Genomic DNA, 24,664 nt, shown 5'->3' on the forward strand with positions numbered 1-24,664 from the left:
AAAAAACAACATAACTCAGGAATGAGCAATTTTCTCTTACAGAGAGCTTTGAAATGTTTGTAGCAGAAACACAACTCTGAAGCTTTTCTGAGAAATAATTACTTTACATGGAGACATTTATCACATTTGTTTTAACTAGCCGCAAAGCTCATACAGTTGTTTTCTGTTATTATCATGTATGTTTTGTTTTGTTTTTTCTTTTTTTATAAATGTTTAGATATTACGATATTGTTTTTAACCCTGAAGTATGAGAATGGTGCAGCTGTTTAGTCTATTCTAGCACTTACAGCACTAAAGTACTATGTACATACAGTATAAGTCTTGTACCCAGTGGCATCTTCAGGTCATTTGTATAAACAACACAGTATCCAGCAACAGGCTCCATTATATAGATAGGGAATTACAGTAAATGATAAGTACGGCAAGTTGGAAAAAAACAAAAACACTTAACAAGACGTTAGTAGTTTCATGAAACCAATGTGAAAACAGATCTTCTTCCGATATTCAGAGAGCTCGGAATTGTCTACTTTTTTGCTTTTAAAGTGGAACTCCACCCAAACACAACTTAAGCTTTTTGAAAAGTAAACATAGTTTTGCAATATACATTAATTACAAATATGCAGCCTTTTCATGATTTTAATGTAATAATAAGGTTTGGAACAGTTCCGTATGCCCCACCCCCTGTTCCCCTGCTGATCTGGCTGCCTACTTTGAGAATTTAATAAAATGTAACAGTAGTGAACTGTCCTCAGACTGCCTTCAGCCTGCATCCTCCCAATCCCACAATTCCCTGCACACGTGATGTCATTAAGGAAAGTACATTGCAGTGCAATGAATTGTGGGTTATGTAGTTCCTGCCTACTGTCTGTAAGCAATGTTTTAGTCCCTCCTCCCCTGCCAGAATTTCAAATGATGCAGAAAGAGAAGAACTCCTTTGCAGCTGGGTTTTTGAAGATTACAGAGATGGGTATATTAGGGGTTTCTGTGTTGTCTGTGGCTCTTTAACAAATTTTGGTTCGGAAGCTGGAGTTCCCGTTTAAGGAAACTCTTATAAACCTTTATGTTGTAGTCTGAAATATCACAATAGTGACAACTGCCCTCCAACATTATTCAAACGTTATCCAGCACTGCACATAGGAACACATTAGCATTCAAAACTTAACTCATAAATCAACATTTTCTATTCAAAAATTAATACAAACTTAATATAACATTTTTATTTATTTGCCTATAGTTCCTCTTTAAAAACAGAGAATAGCCTTTAGGATGGTTATCCCTATGTTGTACCAAATACACGTACAATAGTTTTATGGTTATGTATTCATGGATAATACTGTAGGTAACCAAATGCAAATGCTCGGTGGGTGTTGCTGGCCAGAGTGATGTGCCATTCAGAGGTAGAGTGTGAACCACGTTCAATAAGTTGTGAGTCTATTGGTCATCAGACTTGGCTTCCTCAGGCGTGTTTTCCTGGTTTAAAATAGGCTTAAAGAAACAGTAGTATTCAAGTTAGATAAGTGAAGGTGCACAGTGCTCTGCTTACAACTGTATCGAACATAATCTGATTTTCATTTCCTTAACAGCATATTAGCAAGCCCCTGCTCCCAGCAGAAGGACCATACCAAAGCTTTAAAAGACCAACCCAACCCTTTCATCCTCATGTTACTGGCAAGCTTCTAGAAAAGAGAATGAGAGAAGGAATGGGATGATCCGCTGGCATGTAGTTGACCAGGTAAGGAAAACCATTGTAATTATGATTCAGTTTTCCCATTTTTCTCAACAACTCTAGGTCAGCACTAAGCGGGACACAGCAAGCTTGTATTCCTAAAATGGGAGGGTAATACACCTGACAATGTTGCAGAAAACGCCAACAAGAATGAAACCTCCACAGGTAAACACAGAAAATAGCATTAAATAAACACTTTCTTCAGCTCATATCATAGCCAGACCCCAGAGGCAAAAAATAAGCCCCAGGTTATTTTTTGGGGAAAAAGGCAAAGGCTGTAAGGTTTAGGCCTAAGACAGGGATCTCCAACCTTTTGTACTCGTGAGCCACATTCAATGGTAAAAAGAGCTGGGGAGCAAAGTAAGCATTAAAAATGCTCATGGGATGCCAAATATGGGCTGTGATTGGTTATTTGGTAGCCCCTATGTGAACGGCACTGTGTCTCGGTGCTTCCAAAACTTGCCTCCAAGTCAGGAATTCAGAAATAAGCTCCTGCTTTGAGGCAACTGGGAGCAACATCCAAGGGGTTGGTGAGTAGGAGTGGGCTGAGAATGTCATTGGCTATAGTTTAGCTACTTCAAGTACATTTAAATACAGACAGCAGAGTACTCACCTTTTTCTCATCTTTTCCACTGACATTACGCAGCAGGATGAAGAGAGGGGCATAAATAATTAGTAACACGCATAATATGACCATTACCCAGGTGAATCCGATGGCACTTGCAATGGCTCCGCCAAATAATGGGCCTAAGGAGTCACAACAAAAACATACAGGCAGGTTAATTGGCATCTGAAACAAATGTGACCATAGAGTTTGTGATAGGGAGCTTACATAGTAAACACCATTGAAGCAGGGACTCGTGATAACCCAACAGAATATGTTGGTGCTACTTATAAATAATGATAAGAATAAACTATAAGTTGTAGAATTTATTTTTTATTCCTTACCTATAGCAAATCCAAGACACAAAGCTGCATCCGTTATGGCATATACCCCACCATAGACTGATGTGTGACGTAGATCAATCAGATACGCCATCAGTGGCATTATTGATGCTCCCACTAAGGCAGTACCGATTCCAAGCACAATGGAAGGTCCAATGAGTCCAAAGATATTGGCAGCTAAAGGTAACTAGGACAGAAAAGAAAGGTTAGCATTTACACCTATTGCAAACTGGAACTATACATTTGTATTAGATGGGTAATGACCTTTTTCCATTACAATGAATACAGTATGGCACGTTATCTTGTGTTGGTGCCAGTGCTTCCCAAACTGTGCGGCTGCCACCCCAAGGGGGACCCAGAATAATAGCCAAATGGTCGTCCAACTGGCTGAAATTCCAACTTGAACATCAGTTAATTGAGATCTAAAAAGAACATTATTTGCTGTCCAGTATATTATTGGATCTTTGGCTGAATGTCTGATAACAACGAATTTGCCCAAAATTACAGTTTGCACACTGCACTTGGAGTAGAAATTGACCCTTTATGTAAGTAGGAATTAGACCAATGGGAATTGATTACACGTTCTCTATATACAATATATATTATTGCCATGCAATCCTGCCATTTCATAAAGGTTTTTGTGATTGTTGGTATTTTAGAGTTTCATTACAACCCCCTCCCAAAGGATAATAGTGTAACCGTATTTTGGCTGGTATGAGGCCAATATCAAGGTAGATGGTACACACATGACACATGCAGGATGGGCCTTCGCTAGAGGAGAGTGTACTTGAGAGATGTTGCAGAACTACACCTCACCACTGTCAAAGGTAGTAGTAATAAGAATAATAAGTAATAAAATGCCAGAGGTTCTTTGCAGATAACTGGAACTTGATTTATTGTCCAAGGCAAAACAAATATGCAGGGTAAGTACTCATAGCAATGAGGTATTACAGCAGAACATCAGGTGCAGTCAATACTAAGGCAGAGTGTTGTAGCACCACTGTGGAGACCAATGTGGGAAAGTAGATAGAAGTCCCAAGGGTTTCCACCTTAGGATCAGTACATCCGACTTGAATCAGGGAGCTATACCTGAATTCCCAGTTGCCCCTTTACTAAGGCAACAGAGCCTTGGGAGTACTACTCCCACTAATTTCTCCTTGTTGGAGCACACAACTGCTCTTTCTATGTAATCCTGAACTATTTCACGTTCCTAGAACGTGCTCTCACAAATATATACCCTGCACACTGACTTACCCTCATTCACAGGGTCCCTGCTCCTGGACTTTTATTTTTAGAGCTATGGCTTTCCTCTAGGGTTTGATGCTTCTGGGCCCAGTTGGTCCAGGCTCCCTGGAACACAACCTCAGAGAGGAAGTGCCCACCCTTGGCCTGACACTATATACAATGTGCAGGATGTGGTCATCCTATCTAAGGGCCAATAAATGCACATATGTAAATAGCAAAAGTGGTAACATATAATTCTGCATAGTAACAGCAAACTAGGACGTAATAGGGGATAAAACCATAGGCACTGTTAACCCTATGGGTCCCTACAATAGTCAAACAAAATCATGCCATAGGCAGCACAAGGCAAGTATATTCCTCATCACAGAATATGCACAATAAGGAGCACCAGTACTCACACATATAATCCCGATTCCTTGAATAATAAATCCAAGCATAAGGCATAGCCACCTGCGGTGTGAAACAAACAGGTCAGTTATAGGATCTTTAATATCCACCAGCCTTTCTATTTGCTCTCCTTCATCTATCGCAGAAGGGCGCCTCTTATTGTTTTCCTTTTCACTCACCTCCCCCATTTTAAGGACAGAATCGCAAAACCATTGAGAGTCAAAATGGTTGTGAGCATAGCTGGAACGAACGCCAGACCTAAAGAGAGAATATTTACAAAGTATGAACATTAAAGGGAAAGTACAGAGTAATCTGCATCTTATACTGGAACTAAGGAGGGCAAGTAAGAGGAATGTATTCCATCAGGTTTGAGAGTCTTGAAACTCTACCATTTACCATGGTCAGTTGGAATGTAAGAAGTTAATTTACCTTTTCTGCCAGTATTAGTTGGTCATTAGTCAGTCAGTACTTGGTCAGATTTTATGACTGAATACCTAGTATACTTGTCTGAAACCATTATTTGTATTTGCTGTCTATAATTACCATCTCTAAATATCCTATACAAAATGTATTATTTTTAAAACCTGCCATTAGTAGACTGTCCACAACTTACCAAGCTGATAGCTGGGGGCACACATGTGTTCCATCATTCTTACAGGTACAATCGCTTGCAGTATACTAGAATTTAATTTATTGAGGAAGTAACCCACTAAGGACAAAAAGAAGAACATCTTATATAAGATCATGGTATGGCTTTGTTCATACTGGTGTCTTTCTAAACAGACATGGGAGAGGAGGTTTCCCTAACTGGCCCATGGATCTTGTGTCCAGTTTCTGTCCATTGGTTCTATAAGGGAATGAAACACATGGATTTTTCCTTTTGGTTTCCACACTGGGAACCTGGAGTGTAAGGCCCCAATATCAAGCTGTGAACCCTTATGAGACCAGCACCCCTTAGAGAAGTCAGGGGAACAGGGACCCCATAAACAAGATAATGGCAGTGGATAGCAGCTTCTGTCTTAACACACTCATGGGAGTTGTGAGTTAGACAGGTCTCACAGCATTTGGCTTCACTGAAAAGTGGTAGTGTTGTGTGCTCAAAAGCAACACTTGGTAAGGACCAAGAACCTCCACTTGGGAGACTTCTGCTTGAGGGAATCCAAGGTGTAACTGAAAGCTCCTGTGACTAATCCTTTACTAATTCTATGAATACTTTGTAAGACTGCTGGCCCTTTGCTATACCACACACCATTATGCTTATTTATGTTATATATTTTTGGATTTATTGATTTCTTTGAGATTAAAATATTATATGTGCACCATCAGAATGATAAGACGACTTCCGGAAAGTATTTGAAAGGCTTTACCCTATCCCTTACAGGTGTGGGTCAACTCAAACTGGAATAACTGCCTGATCATGCCTTTTAACCTAGTCACATAAAACAGACATGACGTGTGACTATTTATTAATTCAGATTAACGCTGATTAATTTGCAACCAACATATAACCCAAAAGCAGACATTCTCTAAATATCCCAGTTTAAATGGCATTACCAACGGGCACCAAAATATAAGGATCCGCAAGTAGAGTCAGATATGGTGTTGCAGGAATACTCTATGGTAAAGAAGAAAAAGTATTAGAAAGACCCAATCTTTTCTTTGTCTTTCTGAACCTGAGTATGCATGTACAGTACTTACTCCTGGGGAAAACTTTGGCCTAAGTATACACAGCCGGAGGGCTAAAGACAAAGCAGAAAAGGAATACGTTATTGACTCAAAGTGCTGCAATTATCAGGTGCAGGCAGTTTACTGTTGATAGAAAAATTGTCAGACCTATTGGTGGACCTAGTGATGCTTATGCACATGCGTAGATGTCTTGTCATCATGCCCAAACAAACACCACATTGTGACATCACTATTAGTGATGAGCAAATCTGTCCTGTTTCGATTCGCTGAAAACATTTCAAAATGGCGAAAAATTTGCACATGGTGTAAAATGATCTGTGCCTGGCGAAAAATTTAGCTCATCACTAATCACTATGCCAAACTCAAAATAAAAGGATTCCAGAAGCATGGGTTTAATGCCCAATCGTATTTTTTGTTTCACTGTAAAGTTTCAGTGTGCGCTATTTCATTGGTTTAGCAACTTCTTCTCTGTCCCTGACTATTCTGATTGCTGACAGCCTTGGTTTGTGCCTGACTCTTGGACTCTATGCTTATCTATTCTGATACGACTTCTGTTTATTCTACAGGTTCCCCAGTTTCCAAAAGTGCCCTCCCAACCTACAGGTCCCAACGGCCTTTTAGCCTTAATGCTTATCTTTCATAACAAGTACTTCCAGGAGTCTACACACGTGGGGACGCCGCAGAGGGGGACGCGCAGACACCGTGCAGTGAGGGAGCGCTGGGAAATCATCGGTGGCGGTAAGAAATCCCAGACTAGGGGTTGGCAACAGAGGTACCTGCCTGGCGCAACTTCACTGTTGCACCCTAGGCAGGTGCCTCTCCTGGCCCTGATGGTATGCATGCAATACTCCATAACCCAAAAAAACGATCAGATAAGCACATATACAAGTAAGTGTTCATCCAAAATTCACTCTACGTGACCCTCAGGCCAGGCTTGGCTTTAAAGTCTAGCTAAAAGTTATCCTTTGCTAATCTCACTTTAAATGGGCTTATACCACTGACAGAGAAGAATATTAATCCTAATGATTTGATGGTACAATCCTTATTATAACAATAAAAAAAAATGTATGTCACATGTACCTCCATCCAGCAGAGTCACAGCGGCTAAAACATAGAATGGAGAGGACTTCCCAAAAAACCCATTCATAAGAGATCCAAAGGGAGCACCAACTGCAGAGGTGAGACAACAGGAGAATGAAAGTTATTTGTATACCCTGTACATATATAAATAAAAATATGTAAAAGCTGGCATGCTAATGGGATGCCTTACATGGTTGGAGCAAGTTTCCCCAGCCATTATCCCAGTCACAAAGTGCACTCTTTTTTAGCAGGGCAGTGCAAAGTCCAAATCTATTAAATGTGTAATTATATGTGCAATCCTTATGCAGAGTTTATTCATTGCTGCCACTGAACAAGAAATAAGCGTATATTGCATATTTGCCTTTTGATTTTCATTTTTCTTGCTTTTATTGTCTGTAAGAAATGTCCCCATCTTATTAACCTTGAGCACAGTGCCTGTAGGCCAAGTAAAGTTAAAATCACTAGGGGGTGCCAAGTTGTTGGGCTTGCCTGTTACCCGAGGCTGGTATCTTTAAAAAAATGCACCCGTCTAGGGTATTATTTAAGGGGTACTGCGCCACAGTCTTCCTCCTCTCATCCTCTTTACTTGGGGAGGGCAAATGTGGAGTACAGAATTTTTCCAAAGATTTCTATACTGTGCATGCTTTCTATAGAGAATGCCTGGGAGAAGAAAGAAGTTGGTGGCCAGGTACCCCACAAGCAGTAACCCAAAGTGGTGCATCGTTTGCACCCATGATTTCAGAAGTTCCTTTTGTAACTTATGTAACACCTATTTGGCTATAATATGGCCAACCCAGGCTAGTAGCGTGCTGTAGAGCATGTGTTACATGCGACCTTAATGCACAGGAGTGGGCCTCCGCTATATGGGAGGTATTAATGGAGCTGAGGGTGTAGTTAAACTACAAATAGCTGAGGTAGTGTGGTGTAATAGGTAGAAATGGACGCCAGAGGATTCTTATGGATGAACTGGGTAATACTTTATTTGTCCAAGACAAAGGTAATCAGGGTATTTCAATACTCACTTAATAAATGCAGAACAGTATGCAGTTATACAATGGATGTAAAATGGATCAATAGCAGAAATATGATGCTCCCCTGGATATCCCTTCTCATCAAGAAGATTGGGCAGGTAGAACACCAACAGAGTGATAGGTAGGAAAGCTCACCGGCATAGTCCCATGCTCTTTTGGAGGTTAGGGCAAGGCATATTTGCTAACCTATTTCCCTAGCACTTCTGTGTCCCTAATCTAAGGCCAGTAATGCCTGTTAGGAAGACTACTCCTTTGCTATTATCCTGGATGGAGCAAATGGCTGCTCTTTCTATATAATTCTGTCTGAACTCACCACTACTAGAGGGTGCTATTAAATCTGCTGCTATACTGTCTTCTCCTCATTCACGGGGCCCTGTCCCCGACTTAATTTGGATGGAAATGTGGCTTACTGGGCCGGATCTGTACCCAGGCTCGATGGAGCTCTGCTTCAGGTAGCAGACCGGCAGCCAAAGAAAAAAACTCTTCCTTGTGCAAGACACTATATAGTCTGCCAAGGGGAGTGGTTAAATGAGCTAAACCTGTAAGGGATAGCTTAAGAAACTGTAACCTGAGTATAGAGGGCTCTGCCCTATAACAGTACAGATAAGGAAAAGTAGGGAAGTAAAGCCATAGGGAGCTTAACCCTTAACCCTTATATTTTTATTGAGTTTTAACAATGTTGATTGTACAATAACAGTGATAAGAAAAAGACATTTTGGGCAGGGCCCTCTTCACCTCTTGTATCGGTTATTGATTGCTTTATATGTTACTCTGTATGTCCAATGTACTTACCTAGGGCCCCAACTGCCAATCCACTGGTAGAAATTGCCATGGCTTTTGCTCTTTCTTCATCATCCGGGAAAGTATTTGCCAACAAAGCCAAACCTGACAGAAATATACTTACAGTTATGACAGAACTAATTGTATAGAAATCATACATTTTACAAAGAAGTATTGCAGTTTATGAGAGTAATTGCTACTATTGTGGGTAGCACTATGCAAATCGACACCTGTTGAACTGGCCTAAAAGTAACAATATGGCCTTGCTTTTTGTTCTTTGTGCTAAGTTGTATCAGATATATTGTATCAGGTACAATATGTATCAGGTATATTACAAAAAAATAATATATATATTACCTGGTACAGTCGTTAAGGATGATCCAATACCCTGCAAGCCCCTGGCCACACAAAGAAAAACGTACTGTTCGCCAAAAGCATACACTGCAAAATAAATCATAACATCCCTAGTATATACAGTATATATAGTAAATACCGTACCCCCTATTGTAAAATATAAGGATATTATAAGTCACTAGGGAATTTCATGACCATATCAAGGCACAGCAAGGCCAAAGGCTAAGTGCTTTTATACAGAGAGAGAGCGAAACAGAGATAAAGGGTTAGTAAATATGCCACTGATCAAATAGACGGCTACTTGGGGTAGGGTAATACTGAATTACTAAGACGCTTCTTCATCAGATGTATGGCCTCATAACAGGAGCTGCCTCTATGGCTACAGACTGACCATCACTTAAAGCTATAGTGTTCCCTGTCAAGTACTGTAAGTACCTGACTGACAACACCACAATTCTGGTTACTACTTTCACCTACAGTATGCCGTACCACCTGTTTGGAGAATTAGGGCGAGAACAAGAAAAAGAGGCCATTGGTGAAGGTGAAGAGAGAGAACTCCCAGCCTCAAGGCTCAATATGGAGGATGATGAAAACGTTGGTTCCACCACAGGATGAAAATACTGCAATTGTATAAATGGTTACAGTAAAATCTATGGGGTTTGACCTGTGGAACTTCAGCTGTTGTGGAATTACACGTGCAGGGGTCTTAATGTTCTAGTAATATAGAATGTTTCAGCCATACTGAGGCAGGTGAAGCCCAAAAGAGAAGTTGCAAGGAGATAGAGAGTGAGGTTATGGCCGCAGGAGAGGTTTGCGTGCATTTGTTATAGGGACACATTATACTAACTCAAAGTCGAGAAGAACACAACCGCAAATCCAACCAGCAATGGCGCATCGTATCCAAACCTAAAGAAAATAGATCAGTTATTTTTAAAATGGAATAAATAGCAGCACCTTTCCTCCTGGGCTAACTAAAGCCCAACTCCATTCAGTTTAGTACAGTCTTATAGGGAACTTTTCAATCAAATCTCCACATAAGAAAGCTCTGGAGAATATTTATTATAACTTATTTAAGTCTGTTAGAGAATTTAATAATTCTACATAGAGCAATCATAAGGAAATGCCTCTGTGAGTTAAAGGGGAACTCCACCCAAACACAACTTAGACTTTTTGAAAAGTAAACATAATTTCAAGCAACTTTGCAATATACATACATTAATCTGATCTGGCTGACTACTTTGAGACTCAAATAAAAGGTAACAGTAGTCGCCTGTCTTCAGCCTGCATCCTCCCAATCCCACAATTCCCTGCACACATGATGTCAATAAGCAAAGGAACATTGCTGTGCAATGCATTGTGGGTTATGTGGTTCCTGCTGTCTGTAAGCTGCAGAGAAGTTGTTACAATTTGTAACATCAATGTTTTAGTCCCTCTGGCAGGCAGAAAGTACAGGACCTCATTGCAGCCTGTGTCTTTTGCTGCTCGCAAATTTGTGTTTCTGGGAGGCAAGCAAGTTAAGGGAACTCGTAGGGGCCAGGAGTAGTATTACCAGGGCCGGTCCTAGGCCAATTGGACCAATTGTGCCCAATCGGGCCCGCGCCAATGGGGGCCCCGCCGTGATACACTTCTCTCTTTAAAGGGGGCCTGGCTGTGATAACGTTTTTAAAAATGACGGGCCCTTTTATTGGTGGTCAGCGGGTAATTTGATTGGTCGCGCCCCGTGCGTACATGTGACGTCAGTATGCACGGGGCGCAACCTTTAAAAGTGAGGACGTGAGCCGGAGGATGCAAGCAGCGGACACAGTGGGGAGCCGGAGGAGGAGCAGGTTGAAGCAGGTGGATGCTGGGGAGGATGCTCTGGGGGGAGCTGGAGGATGCCTGGGGGAGAGCTGGAGAAGGCCTGGAGGAGAGTTGAGGGAGCTGGAGGACGCCTGGGGGAGAGTTGAGGGAGCTAGAGGATGCTGGGGGGAGAGTTGGATGAGCTGTAGAATGCTGGGGGAGAGTTGGGTGAGCTGGAGGATGCTAGGGGGAGAGTTGGGGGATGCTGGGGGGGAGAGTTAGGGGAGCTGGAGGACGCTTGGGGGAGAGTTGAGGGAGCTGGAGGATGCTGGGGGGAGAGTTGGGGTGCTGAAGGATGCCTGGGGGAGAGTTGAAGGAGCTGGAGGATGCTGGGGGGAGAGTTGGGGGAGCTGGAGGATGCTAGGGGGAGAGTTGGGGGATGCTGGGGGGGAGAGTTAGGGGATGCGGGGGGGGGAGAGTTGGGGGAGCTGGAGGACGCCTGGGGGAGAGTTGGGGGAGCTGGAGGATGCTAGGGGGAGAGTTGGGGGTGCTAGGGGGAGAGTTGGGGGAGCTGGAGGACGCCTGGGGGAGAGTTGAAGGAGCTGGAGGATGCTGGGGGGAGAGTTGGGGGAGCTGGAGGATGCCTGGGGGAGAGCTGGAGGATGCTGGGGGGGGAGTTGGGGGAGCTGGAGGATGCCTGAGGGAGAGCTGGAGGACGCTGGGGGGACATTTGAGAGAGCTGGAGGGAGAGTTGGGGGAGCTGGAGGACACCTGGGGGAGAGCTGGAGGATGCTGGGGTGAGAGTTGAGAGAGCTGGAGGATGCTGGGGGGAGAGTTGGGGGAGCTGGAGGACACCTGGGGGAAAGCTGGAGGATGTTGGAGGGAGAGTTGGGGGAGCTGGAGGACCCCATTCATCCTGACGGGGAATGGGGTAAGTTCCCCGACTGCATATGTTTGTGCGTGCGGCTCTGTTACAGAAACAGTTCGATTGAGGATAAGGACCTGCCAGTCCTGCGGAAGGTTTGCACCACTATTGCAGTGAGTATAGCAGCGACAAGTGTGGGCTTTAACAAGTGTGTCTGTACAGAGAGATACCATAAAACTATGACAGCATAGGGATTCCCCGGTACTAAGCACAATTGAGCAGGAACAGTCCCCTAAGTTTGCTCCATATGATGGCTACATGAAAGCTGGTCAGTGCTAGTGTTGAGTCAGGGAATGGGATTACACTGCAGGGCAAATTGCATTCTTTCCATGGGCATGGCAAAAAATGTTTTTGCCGCGCGCAGCAAAGAGATAGAGAGGTATCAGAGAGGACAGGGCCAAACTGCGAGCAGGAATTGGTGTGATTTCAAATTTACTGCATAATACATTGGCAGTAAATTTACAACCCCTTGAACGGGCACAACACAGAGGTAACAACATTTACAGAATTCCTTATGTATTACTCCCTCTAAACATGGGTATATACATTCAGATAAATCATACAATCTATCCAGAATAGCAGTTAAGGCAGTGTTGTCTGATAGTTATAATGCATCTCATATCCTGGTGCCTTTTATTAATCTAGGGCTAGATGAACCTACCTGTTGGTCAGTACTCCCACTATGGGGTTTGCCACAATTTGCAGCATGCCCTTAAATGCAAGGAGTAGACCTATCCGAAAGTCCTGTCCATCTGAATTTTCTTTCCCCTTAGTGTAGCATTCACCATCCTGTGTCCCATTGGCATTCTGTAATTGGTAAATCCCTTTACTTGAGTTATCAGGGAGCAAAGTGAAGGTGTAGTTCGATACAACAGAGGAGTTGGATGTGTTTTTTCCAATAAGTAAAGTTGGAAGGATTGGGGCTGCCAGAGAAAGAAGCATTAGTCAACGACCTGTGTTTGGTTGCAATTGTGTTGCTAGAGGGCCATAGGTTGCAAAATCTATTATTTACAATAACATATTTAACAGCTGACAGACAATAAAAGGTTTTCTGTTTACTTTTATCAACATTTTTACCCCCTAAAGGGGGGAGCAGGACAAAAGCTTACATTTGAGAAACAGCAAACAGTAAAATGTATATTCAAAAAGTCAACCAAAAACATGCAGACCTACCAATAACGGTGTTAAGTATGCAGTCCACAAACAGAGCCACGGTCACCACAATAAGAACCAGTATCCGGGATTCACGCGTCTTCTGTAGCCACTGACGAAAGGAGAATTGTGCCATGGTGTTGCGTCATGTACTACTGGCTCTGGAGAGGCATTAGAAGGTCAAATGAAATGTGAAAATGAACATGAATTGGTAATATTTTAGCACAAAGACTCTAACAGCCATAATATACCCAACCCTTCTATAGGAGTGTAAAGGTTTTGCTAACTTTTAATTTCTTGAGTGCCTGGAAAGATCTGCATTAGTTTACTTGAGGAGTGAGAGGCAAGATCTGTCATCTACTTGGACTTTGCTAAAGCGTTTGATACAGTACCTCACAGAAGGTTAATGATCAAATTAAGGAATATTGGCCTAGAACATAATATTTGTAATTGGATAGAGAACTGGCTGAAGGATAGAGTACAAAGAGTGGTTGTAAATGGAACATTTTCGAATTGGACCAGTGTGGTTAGTGGAGTACCGCAGGGGTCAGTCCTTGGGCCTTTGCTTTTTAACTTGTTTATTAATGACCTGGAGGTGGGCATAGACAGTACTGTGTCTATTTTTGCTGATGACACTAAATTGTGCAAAACTATAAGTTCCATGCAGGATGCTGCCGCTTTGCAGAGCGATTTGACAAAATTAGATAACTGGGCAGCAAACTGGAAAATGAGGTTCAATGTTGATAAGTGCAAAGTTATGCACTTTGGTAGGAATAATATAAACGCAAACTATCTACTGAATGGTAGTGTGTTGGGGGCATCCTTAATGGAGAAGGATCTAGGGGTTTTTGTAGATCACAAGTTGTCTAATTCCAGGCAGTGTCATTCTGTGGCTACTACAGCAAATAAAGTGCTGTCTTGTATAAAAAAGGGCATTGACTCAAGGGATGAGAACATAATTTTGCCCCTTTATAGGTCCCTGGTAAGGCCTCACCCTGAGTATGCAGTGCAGTTTTGGGCTCCAGTCCTTAAGAAGGATATTAATGAGCTGGAGAAAGTGCAGAGACTGCAACTAAACTGGTTAAGGGGATGGAGGATTTAAGCTATGAGGTGAGACTGTCGAGGTTGGGGTTGTTTTCTCTGGAAAAGAGGCGCTTGAGAGGGGACATGATTACTCTGTACAAGTACATTAGAGGGGATTATAGGCAGTTGGGGGATGTTCTTTTTTCCCATAAAAACAATCAACACACCAGAGGTCACCCCTTTAGATTAGAGGAAAGGAGCTTCCATTTGAAGCAGCGTAGGGGGTTTTTCACGGTGAGGGCAGTGAGGTTATGGAATGCCCTTCCTAGTGATGTGGTAATGGCAGATTCTGTTAATGCCTTTAAGAGGGGCCTGGATGAGTTCTTGATCAATCAGAATATCCAAGGCTATTGTGATACTAATATCTACAGTTAGTACTAGTGGTTGTATTTATAGTTTATGTATGTGAGTGTATAGATTGGTAGGTGTGGGTTAGGTGTGCTGGGTTTACTTGGATGGGTTGAACTTGATGGACACTGGTCTTTTTTCAACCCTATGTAACTATGTAACTATGTAAGATCTGGGTAGTTAGTAAAGCAGTCAGAGGCTCCAACAAGGAGGCTATTAAGGGTAACTATCCTGCGGTGTCAATGCTACCAGAAAAGGGCCCAGACTGACAGATTTAGGAATAGATAGATTCCTGGTGTAATATACCTTTGTGAGCTTTGCCTAGCACTGGGGATTGTTTCACCAAGGCAGTTAGTACCTCTGGGTGTTGTGAATGATTTGATATTGTACTATCAAAGTCAGCACCCACCATTCCAAATTGTATATCATCTGTCCAGAAAAGAGTTTTATTATTATTATTATTATTATTATTAAAGAACCACTAGCACCCAAGTTGCTCTCTCCCAGTAACTGTACATTCCCTGGGGAGCAGAGCTCTTCTGTTCATCAATAAAAGCCAAGTGTAGTCAAAAGCATTGCTCCTTTGTGTAGCCATTTGTACACATAGCCAGAACTGAATCAAATTGTGTTTGAATTTGGACAATGTTAATATTAAATACTACTGTGTAGGGTGGTTTTGCAAGTGGCGAATATTTTTGCGAAATTGTGCTAGAATTTCTCCATGTATTTTGTTTCTCCAGGGGGAAAAAAATTGAGGGTTTTTTTTCCCAGGAATTAAAAATAGCAGGAAAAATGCCAATTCACTTGAGAAAAAAAAAACCCTGACTCCAATGCATTTGGCACAAGAAAAAAACACCCACTGACTCCAATGCCTTTAGCAAAATATAAATTTTAGTGGAATTTTGCACAACAAAGCAAAATGGTGAGGGGGGATTTCTGTGTGTTGTTGCCTTTTTGCTTGGCTGCAAAATTCACTAACCTGTGGCACATAAGGGGCACTACACTGCTAATCCTCTACTCAACTAAATACACATGACTAGTGATGAGCGAATCTGTCCCGTTTCGCTTCGCCCGAAAAATTTGCAAATCTTTCAAAAGATTCGCGAAATAGCAAAAAATTTGCGAAACGGTGGAAATGTTGCTCGTCAAAAAAAATGGTCGCCCGCAGCTATTCTTTTGTCGTGCGGCTATTATTTCGTCGCCCGCGGCTATTATTTCATCGGCAGTTGCTATTCTTTCGTCGCGTGGCTATTATTTTGTTGCCCGCGGCTATTATTTCATTGCGCAGCTATTATTTTGTCGCGCGGTTATTATTTTGTTGCCCGTGGCTATTATTTTGACGCCCACGACAATTTTTGGACGCACGGCGGATTTTTCCGCGGCAAATTTTTTATCATTATTATTTTATCACTACACATGACTAAAATAATAACTCTCCGAAGTCCAAACAGATCCAAGATGGCCATCACTTACTCTGGAGATCTCACACAAGTCTCATTTACTCCTCATTCTCACAATATTTTCCTCAAATGTCTCAAATAACAAGCAAATAGCTACTGAAGCAGCTAATCTAATTAACCCTGCAACTGCCATACTTACACTACAAATGGACATTAATACACGGACAGACCAACCTACCTCACAGTCTGACCAAATTACAGAAATAGAGGATTTCTTCTTTAGAAGATAATTCTTCTTCCTTTTCCAATAAACTTCAACTTCTGGAAAAGAAAGTTAAAGAGTTGGAAGCAAAAAATGAGGACTTGGAAAACAGGTCCAGAAGAAATCATTTACGTGTTATAGGTATTCCTGAACTATACCAGCAACACTCACTCTCTCAGCTACTCCCTCAATGGCTACCTAAGGCTTTAGGGTTACAACATGACATTCCCATACTAAAAACTGAAAGAGCTCATAGAGTTGGTTCCATCCCTGAGAATAATATTCAGAAACCCAGAACTGTCCTTGTGAGATTCCTAGACTGTGCTGATAAAATCAACATTTTGCAAAATTATCCTGATATTTGTTTCCAAACAAAGACAAAACTTTTCAAGAGTCTGCCAGAAACTATTCCTGCTTAATGTAGGGCAGTGGTTCTCAACCTCCCTAATGCCGCGACCCTTTAATACAGTTCCTCATGTTGTGGTGACCCCCAACCATAAAATCATTCAAAATACACACTGGACTATAAATTGGGACTACTCCACGGGTTGTGAACTAAGGTTTTGGATACATGTAATAATATATTATATGTGGCAGGAATATTCCTGTTTTCAAATGTTCCACTAGGGGGCTGATTTACTTACCCACGAACGGGTCGAAATGAGTCCGATTGCGTTTTTTTCGTAATGATCGGTATTTTGCGATTTTTTCGTATGTTTTGCGATTTTTTTCGGATTCTTTACGAATTTTTCGTTACCAATACGATTTTTGCGTAAAAACGCGAGTTTTTCGTAGCCATTACGAAAGTTGTGTAAAATCTGGCGATTTTTCGTAGCGTTAAAACTTGCGCAAAAAGTTGCGCTTTTTTTGTATCGTTAAAACTTACGAGAAACTTTGCACCTTTTAAGTTTTAATGCTACGAAAAATGCGCAACTTTTCGCGTAAGTTTTAACGCTACGAAAAATGCGCAACTTTTTACGCAACTTTCGTAATGGATACGAAAAACTCGCGTTTTTACGCAAAAATCGTATTGGTAACGAAAAATTCGTAAAAGAATCCGAAAAAATCGCAAAACATACGAAAAAGTCGCAAAATGTTCGTTTTCAAGTCGGAACTTTTCCAATTCGGGTCGGATTCGTGGGTTAGTAAATCAGCCCCTAGGTGTCACTACACGGGTGGGTATTTAAGGGATCTGGATCTCTATAGTGGGTTATCACTTGGGGAAGGGCATATTATTGTCCCGAAATGTTTGATCCTGCTGTGTGTGTGTGTGTGTGTGAAGCACTGCAATAAAATACTGGAAACGCCCTGCAGTCCTTATACAGGTATTGTTGCTCCATCTTTATTCGGATATATATATATAGTGGCGGTTGAGGAGGCCGGTTACATACCCGTTTTCCCCTCTATATTCCAGATTATAGATTATTCAATTTATCAGCCTTAACCACTTTATAATAGAGTGGATCTCTGAATATAGTAAATATAGCAATATACTCTTTGGAATTAACTACAGACTCTCATGAAAATATTCTGGAACTAATATATAAACCATTCAAAAACCAGCCCCCTTGAAACTAAAGAAAACCCAATAGACAGGGACACCTTTGCGGTATGGAGAATACTACACAAACTCTATAAATGTAACTTTTAAACAACCCCTTACCAGCTATAAGAAACTTGAGCCTCCCATGTTTAGCCTTTCCTCCAATGTCCACTTCCTGGAAGAAAAAAAAAGGTATTCACTATTTGCAAAATATTTCTTCTCCTACAAAAGAAAATATTCTACAATGAGAAGAATTTAGTGCCAAATGGAAAATCTCTAACAAGGAGAAATTATTTTATCTTCAACTCAACCATTGGTTTCATAAAATAAAACTAGAAGATTCTCTGATCTTCTATCATTCATTTCTCACCTCATTCTTTTCCAAATGTATCTTATCCCAAACAGAAATTAGAATCAGGACTATTCAAGAAAGAAGTACAGGTATGGGATCCCTTATCCGGAAACCCGTTATCCAGAAAGCTCTGAATTACGGAAAGGCCATCTCCCATAGACTCCATTTTAATCAAATAATTCAGAATTTAAAAACTGATTTCCTTTTTCTCTGTAATAATAAAACAGTACCTGTACTTGATCCCAACTAAGATATAATTACCCCTTATTGGGGCAGAACAGCCCTATTGGGTTTATTTAATGGTTAAATGATTCCCTTTTCTCTGTAATAATAAAACAGTACCTGTACTTGATCCCAACTAAGATATAATTACCCCTTATTGGGGCAGAACAGCCCTATTGGGTTTATTTAATGGTTAAATGATCCCCTTTTCTCTGTAATAATAAAACAGTACCTGTACTTGATCCCAACTAAGATATAATTACCCCTTATTGGGGGCAGAACAGCCCTATTGGGTTTATTTAATGGTTAAATGATTCCCTTTTCTCTGTAATAATAAAACAGTACCTGTACTTGATCCCAACTAAGATATAATTACCCCTTATTGGGGGCAGAACAGCCCTATTGGGTTTATTTAATGGTTAAATGATTCCCTTTTCTCTGTAATAATAAAACAGTACCTGTACTTGATCCCAACTAAGATATTTAGAAAAAAAAGAAATTACCCCTTATTTGATGCAAAACAATCCTATTGGGTTAATTAATTAATTAATATTTTATTGATTTTTTAGTAGACTTAAGGTATGGAGATCCAAATTACGGAATACCCTTGGTCCCGAGCATTCTGGATAACGGGTCGTATACCTGTACTACATCCTAGCCATATTAACACATTTTTACTGTACTCATACTTAAAGGAGAAGGAAAGAGTTAATCCCAAGCTGCAGGCATACCTTCAGTTCTCTCAATAGTGCCCTTAAGTCTCCCCATATTTCTCCTGTTCAGATGATCAGAATTGGAATCAACGGGGGTTTCTTTTCTCAGGTTTTTTCCTGAAAACTTCTGTATGGGACTTTTGAAGTCATGACAAAATGAATGTTGACATAAGTTTAAGCAGAGAAAACAAGTGTTTCGCATATGAAAGGAGTTTTATTATGTTTTATTTGCAGATCTATTACCCTGTCTTGTTTGCAGCTCCGAAGGCATGTTTGTTTTATACTTTTTTATGCAAAACTGAAAAAAATACAATGTTTTTGCTGGATTTGTTTATAACATATGTTATATAAGTGCATGTGGTTTATGTTTTGTCTTTGTATTGCAAACTGGCGTACCTAATTACATTTCCTTGATCCTTTATCTTTCAGATGTAGAAATGGAAGTATCTGTGGTGATATCTTTATCCATAAATAACTGGCCTGCCTTGTTGCTGCCCAATTGGGTTGAAGTGTCTACAACTGACAGATGGATATTGATGGATACTATATGTGTGTCATTTCGGAATATTTCTGCTGGCCGAACTACATTCTCAAATGTCCTTTTCTGTGACGGATCCAGCAGTCACCCCAGGGACATATGCCCTTCAACCCAGACTGGGTCCTCATCAAATGACATGTCACTGAGCCCCTCCAGCCATGCTTGGATGTACCAAGTGCTGCTGATCACCAAGACTGCTGTGAAAGTTGAAGGTTTTATTATTTCACTTCAAGAACTACCATTTGCTTTGGGGGTTTAGGGTAAGTGTAGACATAATAACTCCCCTTTCCTTGTGCCACCCAAGTCCCAGGGACCTTGGGATTCAGTGTTATGGCAGTAGGTCCCCATTGGGTGATGACTACTAGGATTATCATGCTTACTTGGGCTATACTAATAGGCTCCAAGCCAGATAAAGGACTGGAGAGCCCTGATTACTATGCAGAGCAACAGAAATAAAGACTTTGAGACTGTGTGGCTATATGTTTGTTTTGGATTTCTGCCTGCAAGTTGGCATGGGTTTTCCAATGGCGTGGCAATCATTTTACATGAGTATTTCATGACTTGTGATGTTAACGGGCGCTAATTTTTTATTATCTATGGTTTTTGAATTATTTAGGATTTTTTTTTTCAGCTGCTCTCCGGTTTGGAATTTTAGTAGCTATCTGGTTGTCGGAATAGGAAAGCAAATAATTCAAACAATAAAAAATGAAGAAATGAAAAGTTGACAAGAATTGGCCATTCTATAACATACTAAATGTTAACTTAGATATAGAATAGATTCATTTAGTCTCATATTTAGAGAAACTGTCTATCAATAAGAATTATATTTTATATGTGTTATTATTAGCAATGCGCACATTTTTTCGCCAGACATGGATTCGCTGCGAATTTCCGAATTTCACCATTGGCAAATAGTTTTGCAAAACTTGACAAAAATTGACAGTGAAAAAATTAGTCGCACGTCAAAATGGGCGTGGTCACGTCAAAATAGGCACGGTCACGTCAGAAAAGTAGTGTCACGTGACACCTGCATTTCGCAAATTTTTTCGCCGTTGTGCAAATTTATTTGGTAGTTTTGTGCATTTTTCGTTGACGCAAAACGGGAAAGATTCGCTCATGATCAGTTATTATTTTAGTAATAGGCTTTTGATTGGCTACCAGCTGGTGCCAGTTAACCTTTACTATGGGCGCACCGACAGGTGGGACTAGAAATGTTATACGTCGATTACTGATAATTTATACAAGCACGAGGAGGAGGAGGAGGAGCTTCCTGGAATGCACCTGGGTTTGTGGGTAAAGGTTAAGCTAGGTTAGTCATAGGTTTCATATAATGAATCATGGCAGGTTTAGTGCTTTTTCTTATATTATACATATTGGTTAGATGCGGTAGATGCTGCATAAAAGCATGTACCATACATATAGCCTTCATTTAACCTGTACTAACACTTACTGTAACATAATCCCAATTATTACATTTAGCAGAGATATGAGGAATTTCGGACTGGACCGGGTAAATACCTAAGAAAGAAGCCTGGGGTGCACACACAAAGGTAATAATTAAGGATTTGGTGGAAGTAACATGAGCAAGCTTTGATAATATGGTGATACCCTATGAAGAAGACTTAAAGACCATTACAAGGCAAGTTAAAGAGTGAAGGAAGACTGAAAAAATGATGGCAAAGACAATTATTAATAACAAAGAAAAGCAACTCAGGTAAGCTCTTGAAGAAGGAAGAATTAGAACAAGAAACAAGATGGACAGATCACAACAATTCTATCCATATGGTTTTCTGGAGTCAAAGCTGACTTGACAGAACCTAACAAGAATCCATAATCTATCCATGAAACTATTAAATTCACTTAGACAGCTGGTCCCAATAGTACCGTATATACTCGAGTATAAGCCGAGATTTTCAACCCTAAAAATGTGCTTAAAAATTAAACATCGGCTTATACTCGGGTATATACGGTAATTGCACTTAAACTACAGGCAATACGGTTGTTGCGCGCCTTAAGCGGCACGTATACGCGGCGTGCGCAGGAAATTATGAGCATTGCGTCGCTCGGCGTCCTCATAGACATTATGAGCATCGCGCCGTTCGCCGGCCTTATACACATAATGTGCAGCACACGGCTGCACATACAGACACAGCGTGCGGCACGGCCATTAGGAGCACCAACGTTCGTCAGCCTACAGCAGCCTGCTGACATTATGGGACACAGTGAGTAATTGCTGAATGTTACATGTACTTCTGTATATGTGCAATACGATGTACATAAACAGAAGTCTTGTACAATACGATGTGCTTGAATTACATGGCATATGGAGGCAGCCCCTGGGAAATGAGGACTGTAATGCTTCAACTGAACAATATGTTTGCAGAGTGGTATGTGACAAAATCTTCCCAAATGGAACCAAACACATTTACAGCATATGTAAATTCATGAAAAGGAGCGAGAAAAAATATAAACTAAAGATTAATACTGTGAAATTATAATTTATGTGAGCTGACTCCTACACTTGGGAAACATGGCTACTGTGTATCAGACCTGCATTTGTATGTGCTCAGTGTGCAAAGGGCTTATGCCTGTCTTTTTATACTTTTTGGTAAATTACCCCTATAGTATTGTATGTATCCATGTCTGCTATTTCATTGTGTATGCTACCGATCTACAGATCTACATCACTGTTACCAGTCTATTTAACACTAATATGTGCCATATTTAGTTATGGGATTAAAGATTTTGTATACCGGTATATGGATGCTTTTCATGCTGCACCATTGAGGGGCTTATACTCGAGTCAGTACATTTTTCCAGTTTTCTTAGGTAAAATTAGGTACCTCGGCTTATATTCGGATCGGCTTATACTCGAGTATATACGGTACTTGGAGGTAAAACTCTTGTATTTTTTTACAAATCTACAAACAGTATTAAACTGTTGTTATCGTTCCAGAACAGGCTACCTAATAGCATCTACATATGAAAAACATAGTTCCATATTAGAGTTGCCACCTGGCCAGACCGTGAAAATGGTACTAAGTCTAAAGTTATTAAGGGACGACTATAACCCATAATCCTTCAGGCAGGATCAGCTTCACCTGTGCGTGCTCAGGTCCGGAAATCTAACAGAATTGTATCCAAAGTGGTGCAAGATGGCTGCGTTTATATAGGACATTCCAAGATAGGGACCCTTTTGACAGTTTGGGCCAATGGAGGGGGTTTACGGTTGTAGGGATGGTTTAATTCTCCTCCACAGATCTCACCACACTTCATGATCATTTTCTGTTAGGACAGGTTAGTTTGTTTGTAAGAATGCCAGTGGCAGGGAGGGGGTTAAGTGCAGAAAGCTCTGGAGAAGGCATGATACGATCACCAGAACAGCATTCCAGTCCAGTATAATGGACAGATCATGAGTCAACTTGTAACTCAAGTGACACTTTTTTCATAGAATAATGATGTGGGTTAACAGTCCCTATGGATGGAAATCCCCTACATATTGCTATGTCCCTAGCTGCTAGGAAGATATATAGGTTAATATCTAAGTTACCTAAATGGGATATCTTTGCTATTAGCTTACTGAGCCAGTGACCACTTCATGTCTCTCTTTAATATTGTGATTGGGAGTCCCCAGTTCTTCCTCTTTGGCCTCCATCTTCTGACCCAGGTGGATGTGTCTTGGGAGTCTGGTGTCAATAAGGACCAGTAAAGAGTCCTGCCCTAGAGGGGTGATACTTCTAGAGAAAGTCTGTGAAACAGGGACCCTAAAACAAGATTTAGCCAGATGTAGGACAAGCTTTGTCAGAGTACATTTTAGGAAGGTAAGACACAGAGACATGTGCTGCACCTAAGGACTAATAGCTGGAGGCAAATCTCCTAAAGCATAACTGGCCTAAAATGAAGGGACCACAGTGCTGAAGGGATTCAAGCTTAGTATATCACTCCCTGTACTATTCAACTGGAGGGAATCTGGACCATTAGCTGGTAACTGAAAGGTATATCTTAAGCCTACCAAGCTTCCCGACATTGGTGTCACATTGCTAAGCTCTGCCTCGATTATATCTGACAACAATTCTACCTCAAGGATCTCTGAATACTAAACCTGCTGATTTTTTTGCACTTAGTACCCTTCCTTGTAGGTGGGAAATGACCACGAGTCAAGGACGAACAAAGACACATATAAGGAAATGAGATAAGTGCTGCTTTGCCCGGCCAGGAATAAAAACATCAGCCATAATGGTGCATTTAATAAGGCCTCAAAAATATCCAAAGCAGATTAATATCAACCTCATTTCCCAGAGTTTTGCTGTCGCTCGCAATTATGCACCTTGGTGGACCAGTGGCAAAACTCTAATTTCTCCTTTATTGACTTGAATAGTATTCACCTGGATCCTGTTGATGCATTCAGGGGGGAGGTCAGTGATTAATTGCATAGAAACACTCAATGACCCCAGACCCAGGATCATAGCAGTGTGTAATTCATGTTTTCAGTTTGGCAGCTTCTTTAAGTAGGAATAATGCCCGTATAGCTTATTGCTCTTCAGAGCCAACTGATTTAGCTATTGGTCTCAGGCAAGTCAATACCCCAGGCCCAGGACCAATACAGATCATTACAAAATACACAGAGAATGGCTGTTGCTTACTAAACCAGCATATAATCAGACCCAGAAAGTGTAACATGAGCATATTGCGAGAGACTAGTTCCATGCAACTTAAAGCTAAAATAGACTTCAACTAGGAGAAGCATTAACAAGTAAAATGCAGTATGATAATAACAGCCCTGTATTCTGGCTTATTGAATATAAAGATAAAATCAATAGTGTTACCTTGCCGGAAGCTCCTGGAACTCTATGCTGGGCTGCTGAGGCACGGAGTGGGACAGGAACCTTCCTATTGCACACAGCTAAAGGCTCCGAGTGAAGAATCACCTGATTACCATCCATTAGTATGCACGCAAACAGGAATTACAACTGAAAGTGCTCAGAGGCAAGTTCAATAACTGTTTAAGAGCCTTCTAGTATTAGGCTGCAACAAAAGAAAAAATAGTTGGAACCTTTTAAACAATTTGTCTGGGAGGCAGTTGGCTCTGATGCTTCATTTACAGCATTTCCCC

At 41.1% G+C, this 24,664-nt stretch overlaps 1 protein-coding gene and 1 long non-coding RNA gene across 6 annotated transcripts; one reads left to right on the forward strand and one right to left on the reverse strand.

The window, feature by feature from the left end:
- On the reverse strand, positions 1-24,664 carry LOC100495897 (chromaffin granule amine transporter). 5 transcript variants are annotated; one of them, XM_012959421.3, is made up of 18 exons: positions 24,378-24,664; positions 19,032-19,150; positions 17,847-17,901; positions 16,160-16,242; positions 13,112-13,251; positions 12,600-12,861; positions 10,082-10,140; positions 9,238-9,321; positions 8,893-8,985; positions 7,070-7,159; positions 6,002-6,042; positions 5,858-5,918; positions 4,917-5,012; positions 4,483-4,561; positions 4,315-4,366; positions 2,675-2,858; positions 2,340-2,473; positions 1,204-1,485 (listed from the first exon to the last, which is right to left on the reverse strand). In XM_012959421.3, exons 5-18 carry the CDS (start codon positions 13,224-13,226, stop codon positions 1,432-1,434), a joined length of 1,404 nt encoding a protein of 467 aa, XP_012814875.1. In that variant the 5' UTR covers positions 13,227-13,251; positions 16,160-16,242; positions 17,847-17,901; positions 19,032-19,150; positions 24,378-24,664; the 3' UTR covers positions 1,204-1,431. The 5 variants fall into 5 exon arrangements, with proteins under 5 accessions (XP_002932791.2, XP_012814875.1, XP_031755162.1 ...); XM_002932745.5 differs by lacking the exon at positions 19,032-19,150 and having other exon boundaries at positions 1-1,485; XM_031899302.1 differs by lacking the exon at positions 16,160-16,242.
- On the forward strand, positions 5,011-20,187 carry LOC105946751. Its single transcript, XR_001170187.3, has 3 exons — positions 5,011-6,727; positions 7,080-7,167; positions 19,443-20,187. It is a non-coding gene; the product is annotated as an uncharacterized LOC105946751 (long non-coding RNA).

The sequence above is a fragment of the Xenopus tropicalis genome, chromosome 3 (assembly GCF_000004195.4).
Source record: "Xenopus tropicalis strain Nigerian chromosome 3, UCB_Xtro_10.0, whole genome shotgun sequence".
Classification (NCBI taxonomy): Eukaryota; Metazoa; Chordata; class Amphibia; order Anura; family Pipidae; genus Xenopus; species Xenopus tropicalis.